Source organism: Leucoraja erinacea, chromosome 10 (assembly GCF_028641065.1).
Source record: "Leucoraja erinacea ecotype New England chromosome 10, Leri_hhj_1, whole genome shotgun sequence".
Taxonomy (NCBI): Eukaryota; Metazoa; Chordata; class Chondrichthyes; order Rajiformes; family Rajidae; genus Leucoraja; species Leucoraja erinaceus.
Window position 1 is genome coordinate 57,215,384 of NC_073386.1, and position 16,887 is coordinate 57,232,270.

The following is a 16,887-nucleotide window of genomic DNA, read 5'->3' on the forward strand; positions in this document are numbered from 1 at the left end:
TATGGAATGAGCTGCCTTGGAAATATAACAACATTTTATAGACACTTGGACAGTACTTGGATAGGAAAGGTTGAGAGGAATATAGGCCAAATGGGACTAGTGTGGATGGGGCATCCTATTTGGCATGGATGAGTTGGGCAGAAGGGCCTGTTACAATCCTCTCACAAGCTTAGTCATATACCATAGAATGACCCCACCATTTATTCGTCTAAGACATATATTCCACCTCCATTGGTAAAGCAGACGGTGAAACCAGATAGGGTTCAAAGGGTTCAAATTGCATCCTCAGCAAAACCTCTCAAAATTTGGAAGCTAACTAAATTTTTTTTAAACACTTTTTTTAAAGGATATTGGGATGAGGATAGGTGATTGTGAGTGTGATATTTGTTATACAGATTGTATTGGGAAGGGTGATTATAGGGTGATGGGTTGTATATATGACTAAGATACTGTATAGTATATAAGGGTTTTTTCTTTTTTTCTCTCTTTTTTGTATGGCTTTGTAAATATTTGATTAGTGTATAAATGTAAATAACTTGGTGTACATATAGCTGCTGGTGTACATATGGTGTACATATAGCTGCTAAATTTGTATAAGATAATTATAAGCAGTTGAATAAGGGGTGGGAATTAATAATCTTTGGCTTCTTCCTGCTCCTTTTTGGACACATACGATTTCATTTATTTATAGATATTGTTTTTGACACTTTATAAATATTCTTGTTTTGTTTTTTTGTATGCTGTTTCACACTTGCTTTTTATTCTTATATTCTGTTGGAAATAAAGAATTAATTTAAAAAAAAAAAATGTTTACACAAATTATTTTTCAGGAATCTTCAGTCATAAAGAACATGTTGCCAGGCATATTTTAGAAAATTGTGCAATATATAATTTATACTAACCCGTCGTCTTTTTTCAAAGTTGATCAAGCCCTAAAAAATGCAAGAAGAAAAAAAACATTAACTTGTAGAAAGATTCAGTTTGGTTTATTGTCACGCATACCGAGGTACAGTGAAAAGCCTTGGTTACGTGCTATCCAGTCAGTGGAAAGACTATACATGATTATAACTGCGCCATCCACAGTGTACAGATACATGATAAGGGAATAGCATTTAGTGCAAGGTATAGCCAGCAAAGTCCTATCAAGAATAATCCGATGGTCACCAAAGAGGTAAATAGTAGTTCAGGACAGCTCTCTGGTTGTGGTAGGATGTTTCATTTGCCTGGTAACAGCTGGGAAGAAACTGTCCCTGAATCTGGAGGTGTGTGTTTTCACACTTCTATACCTTTGTCTGATGGGAGAGGGCAGAAGAGGGAGTGGCCAGGGTACGACTCGTCCTTGATTATGCTGCTGGCCTTGCCGAGGCAAGTGAGTTATAAATGGAGTCAATGGAAGGGAGGTTGCTTTGTGTGATTGTGAGATTGGACAATACTCTAGGATTACAGACTCCTCGAAGGGCTGAAGTGGATTATAATTAAATTCACCTTGCTTCCAAACTAGGAGATCAAAATTGAATAGCAGGAGGATTTTATATATCCAGTAGTCGCTGTATTTTTACATGATGTGTCAAAAGGTTACGGGGGAGGAGAAAATAGATCAGCCATGATTGAATGGGGGAGCAGACTCGATGGGCCAAATGGCCTTATTCTGCTTCTATGTCTAATGATCTAATGTGCAGTCTTTGTGCAATCTCGTTTATACCGCGTAAGCAAATGGGCCAATTAACAAAATTGTCTAAACTCTGCAAGGGGCGGCATCATGGCTCAGCGGTACAGTTGCTGCCTCACAGCGCCAGAGGCCTGGGTTCGATTCTGACTGCGGGTGCTGTCTGTACGGATCGTTCCATCGGCAGTCCCAGCATTCCTGAGCTCCGCTCCGTGAAGGTGGTCCAGCGCTGTGCCGCTGCCGAAGCCGTGGTTCTGGCCGGTCCCCTCAGGAAAGGCCGCTCCGGTCCTGATGGTAGGCCGCGAGGACGGGGCGAAGCTGCGGCTCAGATGAAAGCCGCATCTCCGCCAGGTACGGACTGAGAAAAGCAGTTTCCCCATTCCCCCCCATCCCCCACATAAAAAGACTATACCCTCAACAACACACTTTTAATGTACTAAAATGAAAATACGGACAGCTGCAGGACAGGCAGCCATACAGGACGGCGCCCCAAGATGATGTGTGTCCCCCAGATGCTGCCTGTCCTGCTGAGTTACCCCAGCATTCTGTGCCTGGCTTCAATGTAATCTTTGATCTGCCTTGGTTGCTTTGATCACCTTCAAACAACCTTCACTAAAACCGTAACTGTAGCAAGGAACAGCGAGAAAACCGCAGCAAGGAATCCCGACCCTTGGCCCTACTTACATCGACATAGTCGGGGAGCGCGGTGTCCAGCATCGTCAAGTCGGTCAAGAATGTACCGAGATATGGCACGGTGCCTTGCATCACTCCCTGGGGAATTCAGGGAACAATTAGTCAGTGAACATGCTGAATAGTGCATTTCTTAAACATTCCGACTCTGTTGTATTAAACCAAATTGATTTGGAATTTAACATTAAAGCAAAATAATATCCTTAATCTCCTTAGATATCTGGTAGAGTTGCTGCCTTGCAGCGTCAGAGACCCCGGTTCGATCCTGACTATAGTTGCTGTCAATATGGAGTTTATACGTTCTCCCCGTGACAACGTGGGTTGTCTCCGGGTGCTCCGGTTTCCTCCCACAATCCAAAGACATGCAGGATTATAGGTTAATTTGCTGTGTTAAATTGTCCCGAGTGTGTAGGACAGTGTTAGCATCGGATAGTTAAATCCCTGTCCCACGGTACAAGTTCATTCCAAGAGCTCTCCCGAGTTTATAAAAATCAAACTCGTGGTAAGCACGGAGAATGAACGTAGCGGGTACGTCGAAGCTTGGTGACGTCACTTAGCGGCTCGTAACGCTAACGGCAGGTACTTGGGAAGACTCGCTAATGGCAGGTAAGCTCAGGAAGACTGGTGAAGATTTTTCAACATGTTGAAAAATGTCCACGAGAGCCCCGAGGACCGACGAGTGGCCATTACCTTAAATCTCCAAGTTCGAATCAGGGGAAACTCGGGAGAGCTCTTGGAATGAACTCGTACCGTGGGACAGGGGGGAGCCAGGGGAAACCCAGTCAGTCACAGGGGGAACGTGCAAACTGCACACCGTTAGCGGCCGAGGTCAGGATGGAACCTGGGTCTCCGGCGCCGAGAGACAATGGTTCCACCCGCCGAGCCACTGTGCCACACCGGTGCTATCTGGCAAACCGCTAGACATAGATATAACTGCATTATACAACATGGGGCTTTTTCCTTCGTCGAATACAATAGCGTACAAACACAGACGCTCATACACGTGTGCACGCACGCGCACGCACGAGCACACGTGATCATACACGCAAACACACACACAGTGCTGAACACAAGGGAACAACTCACCATGTCCTTCTGCAACTGCAGTTGTTTTTGAATGCGTTTCTGGTTTTCCTTCACACTGCTGTCGAGATTTGCAAATTTCGACGTGCCTTCCTGAAAGGCAGGAAACAAAAAGCAATTAGCAACCCGCCACTAAATAATTTCCCTCAAATCAAAGGTTCAACATTATAACCAAATCAAATTTAATTATCTGCTATTTTTAGGGCTTTGCAAATCTAACGCCTGAAGTCAGCACGCAGGACAAATCTCCCAGCTGTGTGCAACAGTGTTTTACTTAGTTGTAGAGCCATACATCACAGAAAAAGGTCTTTCAGCCCATCTCATCCATGCTAGCCCCACCTAAGCCAGTGTGACCAGATGAATTGACCCACTATTGACAAGGACAGTCCTTAGTGTCATAGGGAGTCATAGAGTGATACAGTGCGGAAACAGGCCCTTCGGCTTAACTTGCCCACACCAGCCAACAATGTCCCAACAGCCCGTGTTTGATCCATATCCCTCCAAACCTGTCCTATCCATGTACCTGTCTAACTGTCTCAGCCTCAACCACCTCCTCTGGCAGCTTGTACCATACATCCACCTGTGCTGTTGTACTGTGATTGCAGTAAAGCAGTGAGTGGAGACGGGAGTGGGGGGAGGGGGAACTGGAAAGGTGGTGGGGGCAGGAGAAAGCCTGGACAAGCCATATGTGGAGAGGGGTGAGGGAGGGGGTCTTTGGCAGACGGGTGGAGTTTCGGTAACTGTTTTTTTCTTCTGTCTCCAATTGTCAGATTCATATTCAACTTTATTGTCATTGTGCAGGGTACAGTACAGAGACAACGAAATGCAGTTAGCATCTCCCTGGAAGAGCGACATAGAATATCAGCATTAAATAAATCTATTTACGTGCATACAGTCATAGTATTTTTTTTCCTCGTGGGAGGAGTGTCCCGGGGGGGGGGGGGGGGGGGGGGGGGGGGGGGGGTGTGATTGGCAGTCACCGAGGTACGTTGTTGAGTAGTGTAATAGCCGCAGGGAAGAAGCTGTTCCTGGACCTGCTGTTCCTGGACCTACTGGTCCAGCAACGGAGAGACCTGTAGCGCCTCCCGGATGGTAGGAGGGTAAACAGTCTGTGGTTGGGGTGAGAGCAGTCTTTGGCGATGCTGAGCGCCCTTCGCAGACAACACTTGCTTTGGACAGACTCAATAGAGGGGAGTGAGGAACCGGTGATGCGTTGGGCAGTTTTCTGCATTTATTCCTCCACAAACACACATGCACATACACACCAAAAAATCCAGCTCCCTTTGACATAGAAGAGGAATTAAATGTAAAGGCCAGCACAGTGGTGCAGCGGGTAGAGCTGCTGTCTCACAGCACCTGAGACCCGGGTTCCATCCTGACCTTGGGCGCTGTCTTTGCGGAGTTTGCACGCACTAATAATAATAATAAGCTTTATTTTGGACTCAAGGGACAACATTACATAAAAATACATTGTATATAAAAACACCATAAAATACATATAAAATCTTAGTATATCTATATAACTAAAAGTTTCATCTTGACCACTTCCTATCTGCGCTGTATATTGATTTCAGAAAAAACGCTACCATATATCGCTATGATTTTAGGCCATCTTACTCAGTCCACCTACGCTGAGGCAGCCCCGAGGATTTTTCCGATCGATGAAAAAGAAAAAAGTTATGAATGTTTAAAAAATCTTGAGATCAGCTGATTAGTCCTCTCGCCTGTCAATCACCATGATGAAAGTAATGCCCCTTCGGGGGTGTGCAGGACTATAAAACCCCGGATGCCTTGACGTGAGTCAGTCACTCTGGAAGATCGTGAGGGAGAGGCCACAACTGTGACTCTAAGCTATGAATCAACTGAACTGTGAGTCTGCAATGTATTTGCAATAAATAATTTGTTAGCCCTTAATGACAATGCAATGAGTTGTTTGGCCTGCCCTGCCTGTGCTTGAAACTGCAATGCAAAATTGGAAATGAAATGACCATGCAATGAGTTGTTTGGCCTGCACTTGAAATTGATTGACTTGACTTGAAGTGGATTGACGTGACGTGACGACTTGACTTGACTTGAAATGAATTGTTGGCCCTGCACTCACTGTGCTTGTCTTGACGACCCACAACACCCATGTTTGTGCTCCAGAAAGCTGCTCCCCCCCCCACTGGCCACCAATATTGGAATTGGTAGAGAGATGGAATATTGCGTTGCTGGACCAGCCCTCCCGTGTGAACCTCAACGGGTCCCACTTAGTCTAGTTACTTATAAAAGCATCATAAATTATATGTAAAACATATGATTTAAAATCCAGAATAAAAAAGAAAGATCAGAGTCCTACAACGAGACAGCCTGTGACCGTACTCCCTGTGACTGGTGACTGCGTGGGTTTCCTCTGGGTGCTCCGGTTTCAATCCCACATGCAGGTGGTAAAATTGTCCCTAGTGTGTAGGGAGTGGATGAGAAAGTGGGATACGATAGAATGGGTGATCGATGGTTGGCGTGGACTCGGTGGCTCGAGGGCCTGTTTCCATGCTCTATCTTTAGTTTAGTTCAGAGATACAGCATGGAGGGAGGCCCTTTGGCCCACACCAACCAGCGATCCTGCACACTAACCCTATACTACACACTAGGAAGAATTTACAATTTTACCGAAACCAATTAACTACAAACTTTGGAGTGTGGGAGGAAACTGGAGCACTCGGAGAAAACCCACGCGGTCACAGGGAGAATGTACAAACTCCATACCGACAGCACCCGTAGTCGGGATCTATCCTGGGTCCATGCAAGGCAGCAACTCTACCAAGGTTACTCAAGCATTTTGTGTCTATTCACGATTAAACTGTGACATTTCATACCGATCCTGAATGAAAACTAAAAACAAGGGCGAAAGGCTTGTTGAAGATTTGCAGCCTTAGGGAGATAAGTGCTGGTGACAAAACGCCCCCTCAGGGTGGGTGTGGAGCAGTCACGGGAACAGCTTGGGAGATTTCAGGAGAGCTCACCAGGATGGGATGAGGGTTGGGGAAAGACATGGGAAAGGATCGAGTTATAATTCCCAGCTCAGTGTGAATCACATTACTATTCGTTCAAAGTAAACAAGTATAGTTCAGCTGAACTGAATTGATGTGACACTGCCTGTTGCAACAAGAAAGAAGTTATTCTTTCACTGAAAAAGATATTACATAATCAAATAAGCACACACACACACAGACTTCTCAAATTTCTCAACTAAATGTGATTTGCTTTGCTTTTCCCCCTTCCAATGCATTGATAGCACCAAGCCCAAACTAGACTAGTTGTCCATTCCATTTTTTTGTGCAGGAAGGGACTGCAGATGCTGGTTTAAACCGAAGATAGACACAAAATACTGGAGTAACTCAGCAGGACAGGCAGCATTTCTGGAGAGAAGGGATCGGAATAGGAAAGAAGACGGGTCTGGACCTGAAACGTCACCTTTTCTCCAGAGATGCTGTCTGACCTGCTTGAGTTACTCCAGCATTTTGTGGATGTGGAGAGCATGTTTCCACTGGTGGGAGAGTCCAGGACCAGAGGACATAGATTCAAATAAAATGATGTGCTTTTAGAAAGGAGATGACGAGGAATTTCTTTAGTCAGAGGGTGGTGAATCTGTGGAGGGCAAGTAAATGGATATTTTTAAGGTGCAGATAGACAGATTCATGATTAGTATGGGTGTCAAGGGTTATGGGTAGAAGGCAGGAGAATGGAGTTGAGAGGGGTAGATCAGCCAAGACTGAATGGCTGAGTACACATGATGGGCCCCCGACATTTGTACGACAAGCTACGGCAATCTACCACCTAGACAATGTCAAGCTACGGCAAGCTACCGACAACCGGAGACCCATTTGGACGCCCACCTACGACCACACAGGCGACAACCTACAACAAACAAAGTCAACCTACGTCCACCCGTGACGTTGGTAGTCGCCAATGAAATTCACCGAAGTCAGCACCCGGCGCCAACCAACGTCACCTGGCGACAACCAACGTCATCCTGGCGACAATCTACGACAGCACCTACGTCAGGAGAAGACAAGCTACGTCAAGCCCACAGTCGCCAAAACGTTTTGAACATTTCAAAATCCAGCAGCGACCAGAAAAACGTTACCAATCTTTAGGCGACTTGAGGAGACGACTCACAACCATACAGGCGTCACCCCGCGACCATGTGGAAACAGCCCAGTTGCCTGTAGTCGCCGAAAAAATTGCCTAAGTGGGACAGGGGCATAACTATCTCTTGAACGATGGGATAGTCCCAACCTCAATTGCCTCCTCTGGCAGCTTGTTCCATACACCCGCCACCCTTTGTGTGAACAAGTTCCTATTAAATCTTTTCCCCTTCACCTTGAACCTATGTCCTTTCGTCCTCCAAGTGTCATCAAAGGTATCAAAGGTATTTTATTGGTCACATTCACATACACCGAGGTGTAATGAAGTGAAATGCTTTTTGCCATTTTGCAGCACACAAAGAAAGAATACAGACATAACACCAATGAGAGTCTTAAACACAAAGAACATCCCCCCACAATGGCTCCCACCATGAGGGAAGTTACAAAGTCCAGTCCCCAACCCCAGTTCGCCCATAGTCGGGCCTATTGAGGCCTCCACAGTTGCCTCTACGGAGGCCCGATGTTCCTGGCGGTTCTCAACGGGTGGTGGTGCTCCGGCATCGGGAGAGTCCTCACAGCGGCTTGGGAACCCTGGAACGGCCGCCTCCGTCCTGGAGGCCGCGGCTTCCGAAGCCGACAAGGCCGCGCCGGTTGGAGCTCCACAACTGGCGATCTCGTCGCGAGATCCCAGGCTCCCGGTGTAAAGTTCGGCACCGCCGCCCGCAGCTGGCCGCTCCACAATCCCACAGCTCCGCGATGTTGTTCCCGGCGGTCTAAGCTCACCGGAGCTCCAGCGCGGCGACCCAGGCAAGGCATCGCCCGCTCCGCGATAGCGCTCCAGCGCTGTGCCGCCGCCGAAGCCGAGGTTCTGGGCGGACCGCGACAGGAAATCGCCGCTCCGGGCCCGCTGGTAGGCCGCGAGGACGGGTCGAAACTGCAGCCCGGAGAAAAGCTGCCTCTCCGACCAGGTAGGGACCCTGAAAGGCAGTTTCCCCCTCCCCCCTCCACCCCCCACACAAAAAAGTCTAAACCTCCAAACAAAACACTTTAACTAACTAAAAATAAAAATAAAAATAAAACGGTGAAAAGGCAGACAACTATCATACAAGTGTCCCACCCAGTTTTTAATGTCAAGGACTTTGGTTCATGAAGGCAATCCCATTTAGTTGGGTAATCTGGAGTCTAGCGCAGTTGGCACAAAATGCTGGAGTAACTCAGCGGAACTGGCAGCATCTCTGGAGAGAAGGAATGGGTGACGTTTCGGGTCGAGACCGTTCTTCAGACTGCGTCTGCACATGTTCAGTTGATTATGTAATAGCTTTATTTATTGGCACAAATTCCACTTTGTAACTTATTAACAGGATAGAATTTCCAATATAAAATTCCATTCCTCAGCACAAAGTTTAAAGTCCGTTTATAAAGAGTTATAATATCCATTGGCATAATATACCGAGACCTGGAACTTCTGAAGAACTGATCCGAGCTGGATAAACTGATCCGAGCTGGATAAACCGGGACAGAGTGGACTAGGGCGGCACAGTAGTGCAGCTGGTAGAGTTGCTGCCTCACCGCACCCAGGTTCGATCCTGACCTCAGGTGTTGTCTGTGTGGCAAGTTCTTCTCCCTTTGACCGTGTGGCTTTTCACCGGAAGCTCCATTTTCCTCCCAATTCCCAAAGATGCGCGGGGTTATAAGTTAATTGGCCCTCAGTAAATCTCAAATAATGCACAATCTGAAAGGTCTCAACCGGAAACGTCACCTATCCATGTGCTCCACAGATGCTGCCTGACCCGCTGAGTTACTCCAGCACTCTGTGAAACGTCACCGATCCATGTTCTCCACAGATGCTGCCTGACCCGCTGAGTTACTCCAGCACTCTGTGAAACGTCACCTATCCATGTTTCTCCACAGATGCTGCCTGACCCGCTGAGTTACTCCAGCACTTTGTGAAACGTCACCTATCCATGTTCTCCACAGATGTTGCCTGACCCGCTGAGTTACTCCAGCACTCTCTGAAACATCACCTATCCATGTTAGTCATAGCGATACAGTGTGGAAACAGGCCTTTCGGTCCAACTTGCCCACACAATGTCCCAGCTACAGTAGTCCCACTTGCCAGCACTTAGCCCGTTTCCTCCAAACTTGTGCTATCCATGTACCTGTCTAACTGTTTCTTAAATGATGGGATAGTCTCAGCCTCAACTACCTCCTCTGGCAGCTTGTTCCATACACCCACCACCCTGTATGAAAAATGACCCCTCGGATACCTATTTAATCTTTTCCCGTTCACCTTGAACCTGTGTCCTCTGGTTCTCGATTCCCCTACTCTGGGTAAAAGACTGTGCATTGACCCGATCTATTCCTCTCATGATTTTATACACCTCTATAAGATCTCCCCTCATCCTCCTGTGCTCCATGGAATAGAGACCCAGCCTACTCAACCTCTCCCTGTAGCTCATACCCTCTAGTCCTGGCAACATCCTCGGAAATCTTTTCTTGAACCCCTTCAAGCTGAACAATATCTTTCCTATAACATGGTGCCCAGAATGAACACAATATTCTAAATGTGGTCTCACCAACATCTTATACAACTGCAACATGACCTCCCAACTTCTATACTCAATACTCTGACTGATGAAGGCCAAAATGCCAAAAGCCTTTTTGACCACCTTATCGACCTGTGACTCGATCTTCAAGGAACCATGCACCTGTACTCCTAGATCCCTCTGCTCCACAACACTACCCAGAGGCCTACCATTCACTGTGTAGGTCCTGCCCTTGTTTGACGTCCCAAAATGCAACACCTCACACTTCTCTGTATTAAATTCCATCAACCATTCCTCCGCCCACCTGGCCAATCGATCCAGATCCTGCTGCAATCGTTCACAACCATCTTCACTATCTGCAAAACCACTAACTTTTGTATCAGCAACAAACTTGCTAATCTTGCCCTGTATGTACTCATCCAAATCATTGATGTAGATGGCAAACAGTAACAGGCCCAGCATCGAACCCTGAGGCACACCACTAGTCACAGGCCTCCAGTCTGAGAAGCAACCTTCCACCATCTTCCTGCTTCCTTCCATGGGACCAATTTGCAATCCATTCAGCTACCTCACCTTGCATCCCACGCGATCTAACCTTCCAGAGCAGCCTACCATGCGGAACCTTGTCGAATGCCTTACTGAAATCCATGTACACAACATCTACAGCTCTGCCCTCATCAACCTTTCTGGTCACGTCTGCAAAAAAAATCAATCAAATCGACCTCCTATATACAAAACCATGCTGACTATCCCTAATCAGCCCTTGCCCATCGAAAGATCTCCAGACCCGCTGCCTGACCCGCTGAGTTACTCCAACACTTTTTATTCTCTGCAGGATTCCAGCATCTGCCGTTCCTTGTGTCTACTTTTACTGTTTGATTGGTCTAGCTGCCAGCCACTACTGTTTGATTGATTAGCTGCCAGCCACTACTTTAACCCATTATGAGTCATTTTGACAACCATTTAAGGTCCCACCATGTTGGGTGTGACTTACCTTCATTAGCAACTCTCGACTCGTCAGATGGTTGTTCTGATCGGAGAAGATTTCCGAAAGTTCTTCGAACATCAACTTGCTGTCCCTAATAAAAAGAATGAGACAAGGAGGTTATACCAGGCAGAGTAGGCATCTGCTAGCAAGGCGTCTGAGATGAAGTAAATAATAGCATTACAGAGATTGTGGTCTTTACAGAACCTGAATGTTACTCAATGTTGGGCAGTGGTAGAGTTGCTGCCTCACAGCACCAGGGACCTGGGTTCGATCCAGGCTACAGGTGCTGTCTATGTGGAGTTTGTACATTCTCCCCGTGACCGTGTGGGTTTTCTCCAGGTGCTCTGGTTTCCTCCCACGTACAGGTTTGGAGGTTATTTGGCTTCTGTAAATGGTCCCCAATGTGTGGGATAGAACTAGTGTACGGGTGATTATTGGTGTGGATTTGGTGGGCGAATGGGCCCCCGTGGAATTACATGCTCGAAGACCATGGGCCAACCCAGTAGGCCCAACTCGCCTGCTGGAGACCAGGGACTCGCCCTCCGCAGATGGCTCGGATCGCCCACGCAGAGTGGAGGGAGAGGGCCGGTGAACAGACCAGCTGTGAGAAGGAGTGCGCAGTCTCAACGGGGGTGTGGCCACTGGAGGCCCTGTAACAGCCTGGCCGCCACTTCAAGAGGCCGACCACGTGGACCACTCGCGGCCTACAGCGGTGGAGCAGCGGCGGCAGACTCAGCGGCTATGCTTGGCCAGGCCTGGACTGTGAACGATGAAATGGTGTCAAACATGGCACCACCATAATTATATACAAAATGAATTCCATTATGTAGTGGTTAATTGCATATGGGACAATAGATAAATAAATATCCATTTAACTATTTTCATGCTTTATCTCTAAAGTAAAATTAATTATGGCAGCTAGCCAAAATTCATAGCTGCCCAAATATCAGGGGAGGATCAAGGTGTCTGTGGCTTGGAGTTCCAATTCCAGGCACATGCTTTACAAAGATTTAACGCAAGGGTACTGTCCGATTCACCTCTACCCCATTGTGGACATTGGACTTTGTCTCTGGAACTGGTGCGCTACAATGTGGAGAACTATATTCTGCACTCTGTATCTATGAATTGATTTGATGGCTACTACTAAATATTTGAGATCTGTCCATGTCCACGGGTGACACACGTAGAGTCGTTGCCTTACAGCGCCAGAAACCCGTGTTTGATCCCACATACGGGTGGTGTCTGTACGGATTTTGTACATTCACCCCGTGACCTGCGTGGGTTTTCTCCAAGATCTTCGGTTTCCCCCCACACTCCAAAGACGTGCAGGTTGTTGGTTAATTGGTTTGATATAAATGTAACATTGTCTTTGGAGGGAGTAGGATAGTGTTAATGTGCGGGGTCACTGGTTGGTGTTGTCTCAGTGGGCCGAAGGGCCTGTTTCCGCGCTGTATCACTAAACTAATCTGGTCCAAAGTGAGCAAGAAGGAATTTGCAATCCATCCACCACATAACTTATGTTCTTTAAAAAAAATACAGGCCAAAGAGAAATGAACTTACTTTGAAACAGTGGCCCAGGTCCTCTTCAGCCTGTAGATGGGGATTGACTGCATGGCTGATAGAATAGCCCGGAGCGAGGAGAAATTCTTCATGATCCTGCATTCCTGAAGGGAAAACAAGAGACTTTTGTCCATCAGTGGTTGCTGGCTTCCTGATGGCTCAGGGATTTCAAAGTTGGCACCGAGGTGGAGAGTCAGCTGTGAAAATACCACAGCGGTACGATTATGTGGAAAACATTTAGACTGGGTAACCCGAGGCTTGTTATTCACCTCAGCTCTTCACTTCAATGCTGACCACCTGCCGACAACAGTGGCCAGTGGTGGCTGGGGTCAAGGACATCGAAATAGACGTCAAAAGTGTTAGAAAACATAACTTCTGGAGTGTTTTCACAGTTGTGGGGGGGGGGGGGGGGGGGGCAGTAAAGGAAGCCTACTCATTATTGGATTAAAGGAGGTAGCAACAGCGACATTAAAACCTCACGTCCGTGACCCACTGCACATGATAATGATAGAAGAAGGGTGAAAACAAAGGAAGGTCCACAGAAAATAAAAACTAAATGTTTATATGATTTACTGCTCTGGGAGGGAGGCAAACTGCTTTGCATCTAATAGCCAACCTAATTTTACAATGGCACGGTGGCGCAGCGGTAGAGTTGCTGCCTCACAGCGCTTATAGCACCAGAGAACCGGGTTCGATCCTGACTACGGGTGCTGTTTGTACGGAGTTTGTACGTTCTCCTGAAAATCTGAAGAGGGATTGCTTTTGCGCATTGTAAAAATGGCAATATTGTTTTTGCTTTGTTAATATTCACATACAAACACATACTGAAGCACGGATTGTTAAGTACGTAACCCCAGTCTATTTCCCTTCAGAAGTCTTGCTGCTTTACTTCAGGGAAAGGAATGACGAAAGGCTTGGCTTGGTTATATGGGACAAAGGTGATGATCTAGCTTGTAGCCAGAGCAGATCAAGGGTGGAACAGTAGTAGAGCTACTGCTTTACAGTGCTTACGGCGTCAGAGACCCCGGTTCGAACCTGACCACGGGTGCTTGTCTGTACGTAGATTGTACGTTCTCCCCATGACCTGCGTGGGGTTTTCTCCGAGATCTTCCCTTTCCTCCCACACTCCAAAGACGTTCCGGTTTGTCGGCTTATTGGCTTGGTGTAAATGTCAACATTGTCCCTTGTGTGGGATAGTATTAATGTGCGGCGATCGCTGGTCGTAGTGGACTCGGTGGGCCGAAGGGCCTGTATCTCTAAAGTAAACTATACTAGTATGTAGGTTAATTGGCCTCTGTATATTGTCCCGTGTGTAGAGAATGGAGTAGAAAGAGGGATAACGTAGAACTAATGTGAACTAGTATGATCGGCATAGACAAGGTGGGCCCATGGACCATTTTTAAAACTGCACGATAATCGTGGAAGCAGGTTAATGAAATCCAGATATGTGGGTGCCAGATAGCTTGTACAATGAAGTGAAGCAAGAGAACAAAGCAAAGTGGGTCTGAAGATAGTTACTCAACCCGAAAAGTCACCCATTCCTTTTCTCCAGAGATGCTGCTTGTCCCGCAGAGATACGCCAGCTTTTTGTGTCTATCTTTGGTTTAAACTATCATATGCAGGTCCTTCCTAATCAAAGCAACCACAGCATCTTTAACAGAACACAGCGATGCTCAAAAAGCACCCGGAGTGAAGCAGTGTTGTTTATTTGCATCTAATGGAAATAATTTGCAGCATATGTCAAGCTTACAAGCCAGGATGCAGAGGTTTCATTCAGAGATACAGCATGGGAACAGGCCTTTCGGCCCACTGGGTCCATGCTGGCCATCGATCACCCCGTACACTAACACTATACGACACATATGGGATAATTTGAAATTTTACCAAAACCAATTAGCCTACAAACCTGCACATCTTTGGAGTGTGGGAGGAAACTGGAGCACCCGGAGAAAACCCAAGCAGGTCATGGGGAGAACGTACAAACAGACTGCACCCATGGTCAGGATTGAACCCGGGTCTCTGGTGCTGTGAGGCAGCGACTCTACCGCTGACAGAGGCAGAACGGAGAAGCCATGTGGTTACCTGGGCAACGTCGATCCACTTCTCGATGATTTTGCCTCGTTGCTGGGGCTTCAGCTGCAAGTCCCTCAGTATGGTGCTGACAACGCACTTGGTGACGGCGTTGAACTGAGTGATGGTGGCCCGGACGGTGGGTGCGAGGTGCTCATTCCCCTTCTTGTCCCGTCTCGACCAGATACAGCCCACACAGTGATGTGGGACAACCTTCTTGAACAGGTCCTGGAATCAAACACAACAACTAAGTTAGGGGCGGCACAGTGGTAGAGTTGCTGCCTCACAGCGCCAGAGACCCAGGTTCCCTCCTGTCAACTGGTGCTGACTGAACAGTTTGTACATTCTCCCCGTTTCTGTGTGGGTTTTCTCCTGGTGCTTCGGTTTCCTCGCACACTCCAAAGACGTGCAGGTTTGTAAGTTAAGTGGACTCTGTTAGTGTATAGGATAGAACTAGTGTACGAGTGATCGCTGGTTGGCGTGGACTCGGTAGGCCGAAGGCCCCCGTTTCCTCACTGTATCTCTAAAACTAATTTACTGATGACATTATCATTCAAATCATGAGTGTAGACAACAAACGATGGACCCATTAACCCTTGCGGCACATCATTGGTGATAGGTCTCCAATCAGTAAAACTATATTAGTTTACTAGCTTTTTATTGTCACGAGGCACAGTGAAATGCATTTTTGTTGTGTGCTGTCCAGTGAGAGTATACGTGATTACAATCAAGCCATCCACAGTGTACAGATAAAGGATACAACATTTAGTGCAAATTAAATTCCGATTAAAGATAGTCTGAGGGTCACCAATGAGGTATATGGAAGGTCAGGACCGCTCTCTAGCTGGTGAGAGGAAGTTGCCTGATAACAGCTGGGAATAAACTGTCCCTGAATCTGCAGGTGTGCATTTCCACACTTCTATACCTCATGTCTGATGTGAATGGGAGAAGAGGATCTGACCGGGTTGAGACTGGCCCTTGATTATGAAATATAAACTGCATTCAAGGTGTGAAGATTCGTTTTTTTTACCCACGATAGATTTGGATCCCCTATGCCAATGTTGCCACGGTAAAGGCTTCTTGGCTTTCTCCCTAGCTAATTATTTCACATGACATCCAGCTCAGAAAAAACAAAAAGGTTGTTGAAATATTCCCTGGCACAAGGATTCCAATCTTGATATGGGAATCACATGTGTAAAACAACATGTTTTGAAATTTTCAAATGCTGCTGTGAGAAGTGAATTAACATAGTACTAACGGCACTAATAATACGAGGAAAAGACAGGAGTGCTCACTCAATACTAATACGTGGCATTTGGAGTAATCAGGCACTTCTTCCAAGATGGCGTCCAACTCAGGCGACTATTTGCATGCTAGCCACAGAAGCAGATCTACAAACTCAAATTACAATCGCTCCACACTCTTAAATCTCCACTCCTACAGCAACATTTCTTACTTTAACTATGATCGTCTTAAACTACCTATACACTGTAAATGGTTTGGTTGTAATCATGTATTGTCTTTCCGCTGACTGGATAGCACGCAACAAAAGCTTTTCACTGCACCTCGGTACACGTGACAATAAACTAGATCTGACCTAATGGGCCCAAATTCATCTCACGGATCCAAACAAAATGGTCATCAGAGACCCACACCACCCTGGCCATGCGCTCATTTGACTCCTGTCATGGGGAAGAAGGTACATGAGCCTGAAAACCGTGACCTCCAGCTTTAGGAACAGCTCCTTCACTACAACCATCAGGCTATTGAACACAACACACACCAAACATCAAACAGTTGGTGCACTAGGACTCAAGGCTTTTGTTTTGTACTAAAGTCATACAACATGGAAACAGGCCCTTTGGCCCAACTTGCCCACGCTGACCATGATGCCCCATCTACGCAAGCCACATCTGCCCAAATTTGCCCCATATTCCTCTAAACCTTTCCTATGTGGCAGAACTGTCATATGAGGAAGGATTGAAAAGACTAGGCTTGTATTCACTGGAGTTTAGAAGGATAAGGGGATATCTTATAGAAACATATAAAATTATAAAAGGACTGGACAAGCTAGATGCAGGAAAAAAGTTCCCAATATTGGGCGAGTCCAGAACCAGGGGCCACAGTCTTAGAATAAAGGGGAGGCCATTTAAGACT

At 46.7% G+C, this 16,887-nt stretch overlaps 1 protein-coding gene across 6 annotated transcripts in view; it reads right to left on the reverse strand.

Annotated features, from left to right (window-relative positions):
- rgl1 (ral guanine nucleotide dissociation stimulator-like 1) overlaps window positions 1-16,887 on the reverse strand; it is a 229,571-nt gene that overhangs the window by 34,604 nt on the left and 178,080 nt on the right. For all 6 annotated transcript variants that reach the window (XM_055642421.1, XM_055642422.1, XM_055642418.1 and 3 more), the window contains 6 exons: window positions 14,743-14,958; window positions 12,661-12,764; window positions 11,107-11,191; window positions 3,443-3,532; window positions 2,351-2,437; window positions 903-932 (listed from right to left, as the gene is read on the reverse strand). In XM_055642421.1, coding sequence (XP_055498396.1) covers window positions 903-932; window positions 2,351-2,437; window positions 3,443-3,532; window positions 11,107-11,191; window positions 12,661-12,764; window positions 14,743-14,958 — 612 coding nt within the window. The remainder of the gene's footprint in view (window positions 1-902; window positions 933-2,350; window positions 2,438-3,442; window positions 3,533-11,106; window positions 11,192-12,660; window positions 12,765-14,742; window positions 14,959-16,887) is intronic.